This window comes from Eucalyptus grandis, chromosome 2 (assembly GCF_016545825.1).
Source record: "Eucalyptus grandis isolate ANBG69807.140 chromosome 2, ASM1654582v1, whole genome shotgun sequence".
Taxonomy (NCBI): Eukaryota; Viridiplantae; Streptophyta; class Magnoliopsida; order Myrtales; family Myrtaceae; genus Eucalyptus; species Eucalyptus grandis.
This window is the reverse complement of record NC_052613.1, coordinates 13,598,482-13,601,826: the sequence shown is the minus strand read 5'-3', so window position 1 is coordinate 13,601,826 and position 3,345 is coordinate 13,598,482. Positions and strand designations below refer to the sequence as shown.

The 3,345-nt window shown below is 46.4% G+C and overlaps 1 protein-coding gene across 1 annotated transcript; it reads right to left on the bottom strand.

Annotated features, from left to right (window-relative positions):
- Positions 1-880: 880 nt before the first annotated feature.
- Positions 881-3,345, bottom strand: LOC104422815 (protein IQ-DOMAIN 14). The gene is made up of 4 exons (XM_039305929.1): positions 2,559-3,345; positions 2,182-2,418; positions 1,368-2,045; positions 881-1,277 (listed from the first exon to the last, which is right to left on the bottom strand). Exons 1-4 carry the CDS (start codon positions 3,033-3,035, stop codon positions 1,257-1,259), a joined length of 1,413 nt encoding a protein of 470 aa, XP_039161863.1. The 5' UTR covers positions 3,036-3,345; the 3' UTR covers positions 881-1,256.

The following is a 3,345-nucleotide window of genomic DNA, read 5'->3' as shown; positions in this document are numbered from 1 at the left end:
ATGGCAAAACCAAGAAAAATCAAGCCAAGAAGAGTTTCATAATTTCCACATTCAGAACAACTTCATCGTATTTAATTACAAAGGGGTAGATAAAAATAACCACAACTGAATCCAAATCTAAGTGCTAATATGCATTTCTAGCAGAGTGGCAGAGGACAGCTTGCAGGAAAAACGTAGGAATATTTCACACTTTGTCTCCTCCTAAATTGGGGTTAGACGACAGTGCAAATTTGAACATACACCCCAGATGCAAGAAAGGCCTCATTCCAAGCCCCCTAATGAAATTCCAACCCAAAAAGAATGTATGATCCTCACATCCCCAAGGCCCGCTTCATGTATAGATCGCCATTGCAAGTTCTCACATGTCTAGGCCCATCGTAAGGCCCACAGAATGTATACCTAGGCCCATAGTCCTACTACCTACGGTCCTCTCCACTTCAAACTTTTTTTTTTTTTTGGTCGAATGTGGGAGATTTAATGAAGCTATCAACCTCTCTGCCCAACTTTATTTCATTTCTTGATCCTCATGAATAATGCCATGACTGGGTTGCTATCTTAGAGAAAGCCCACCAACCAATCTGTCATTTGCCTCTGTCCTTTCTTGTCATCAAAACTTGTGCATGAAGTCTCTGTGTTTTTGGGTCAAGAGCATTGTTATTCTGTCATTTTCAACAGCAACACTGGAGGCATGAGTACAACCATGAGCGTATCTCCATTTCTTTCAACTTCGAACGAAAGGCTTCCGATGGAAACAGCACGAGATTTTCATCGCTCCCATTATTTTTCACACGTTTTACAATGTTGAGAATGAAGCATCGCGACCATCATATGGGGGAATGAAATTGACTCAAATCAGCTTTTTGACAAGATGAAGCAACAATTGAATGACTGTCCCTTTGATAAATACATTGGAGTTTGCTTTAAGTTAAAGGGGAGACAACGCTTTCTTCAGAGACATGCTCAACTACATAAATTCAAGATGAGAAAGTCAAAAGAGAGAGGCAAGAGAGAAAAACAGATTTTACACTTAGGTTGCATCAAGTAGGTGCTTCCTATTTTTTGAGAAAAAGAAAAGAAAAGAGGGAGAATTGGGAAATTGTCAGAAAGCTCAGTAGTTGACTTAATGAGAAAAACTAGCTCTAGACTCTCTTCAATCACACCTGTGCTTTTGAAGATGGGCAGTGAGTTTGATACGGCAGCTTCTTTATTGTCGTCCACAGTGGTCACAGAGAAAGCACTCATTAAAGGAAGCTCAATCAGTACCTGTTTCCATGAACCTGCATTAATAAAAAACAAGTAATTACTTAGCATATATTGAGTTTCTCTCTTGATGTGTCTTTACCATTTTTAGAGTTAGCACTACTCACATCAAATGAAACTAGGGATCTGCAGTAATTGGCGTTTGTGAGCACTGTGCTGGTGGATCCACACTCACTCTCCTTAAGCGACATTGTCGACTTATCCAGCTTGATTGACCAGGGATACTGGTAGTTTTGGGCCGCCGACCCGACGTGTGACGATGACCGCTGCATCCTCATTGCGCGTGGCACGTTCCTCCCCTCCAACGAGGGCCTTCTCCGGCTCGGCTGCCTCTCATAGTAAATGTCTGGCCTCTGTTTCGGCGCGCTCTGGGATCGGGCCTTGGCCCGGGAGGACTCAGTGTTGGCCATGTAGTTTGGGTACAATGGGTAGTCGTAAGAGAGGGATTCTGCGTACTCGGACCTAGGGAAGGCGAAGGGTATCGGAGCAGGGTCAGGCTTGGACACGGCTGAGGAGAATTGCGGGCTGCTCTGAACCATCCCGAGGGAGTAATCCTCGAAGTGGCCACTGCAGGTTCTTGGGCTGAGCTCTGTAAGGGCTGATGGCGCCGGGGATATCTGGTTGTTCTCGGGCTTGAAGTATGCCCGGTGCGCCGAGAATTTGGGATCGATCCACTCGGGCTCCGGATGAGTGGAGTAGCTATTCCTGCTCTTTGTGCTTGCTTTTGATTCCCCTATGTCCATCTCTACAATCTTTATATTCTCCTCCATCATTTTCTCAGATTCCTAAATGCATAAATCAAAGATTCAGTCATCATTTCCTTATAAGATTAATATCAGATATTAGAGGTCACTGTTCCATCATGTTAGGTGACTAACAATACAGGATTAGCTTTTCTTGGCCAAAGAAATTGGATCTTACATGGTATATGTTGCGGAACCGATTGTCTTGAGTGGATTTCCGGTGCGTCGAGAGTCTTGGGTCGGTGGGCTTTGGGACCTCGGCGCTGCGTAGCCTGTTTGCCCGGGCCCTGGCCTGGACCGTCACCAATGCCTGTATGCACCGGAGAGTTGCCGTGGCCTGTTTCCTCACCAGGTGACCCCTCACCAACGCCTGCAACTTCACCAGCCCTTTCAACGCGCGAAGTGCTTTCCTCGCCTGAGAAACAATCCAAAAAACAGATCAGATCACACCAATCCCGTTGACTTGGCTCTTGTTGGAATGGGTTACTCGTCCATGTCTCAAGGAATGCTACATCTACTTTAATCTGTGATCTCTAGGAGTACAGCATTTTTTACCAAGTAAGATCTGAACACTGATTGGATCTTGATTGCAGCAGCCTCCTCAATGGCGCTGCCTCTTCCGTTAGCAGCTGCAGTCAGCCGGATCACGGCAGCCGCAGCCTGTGCAGCTGCCACTGCCGCATCGGCGGCAGCAGCAGTTGCTGCTGCCACGGCCATCGCGTGCTTCTTCTGCTCATTCTCAGAGTCTAGGGTGGCCAACAGGGCTGGTGGTGTTGCAGTAGTAGAGGCAACAAGTTCTGAGGAATTCAGGTCCTTTGAAGGAGTTGCTGGCGAAGCAGATGATCGCCGGAAGCTCCAACGCCGCTTCTCCTTCGGAGTCGTGGGCAGGAATGAGATCGGGGTCGTCGGGTTTTCAGACGGAAACGAGGAGGCATTGTGGGTGTGATTGGCTGAGCTCTTGTCCTTCTCTTTGTGATCCCTGTCTTTCTTGCCCGTCAAGAAGTGTCTGAGCCACTTTCCTGTCTTTCCCATTTGCCTTTTATCTCTTCAAATCCGCCTAAACTGCCAAGAACATGGAGGAGGAGGAGGACGAGGCAAACGAAAACGATTTGAAGGCAATGCTTAACCACTTGTTTGGAGCACTACTACTGCAATGATCTTTCTTATTATAAAGCACAACTCAGCTGCAAGATTTTCTTTTCTTGTTTCTGGTTTGACAGCCTCATCTCACTGTCTCATTACTCTCTCTCTCTCTCTCTCTCTCTCTCTCTCTCAACCACCGTATGCAGAGAATTATAATGGGTCTTCTTATTGGCAACACAGGTTTTAGAGAGAGAACTAT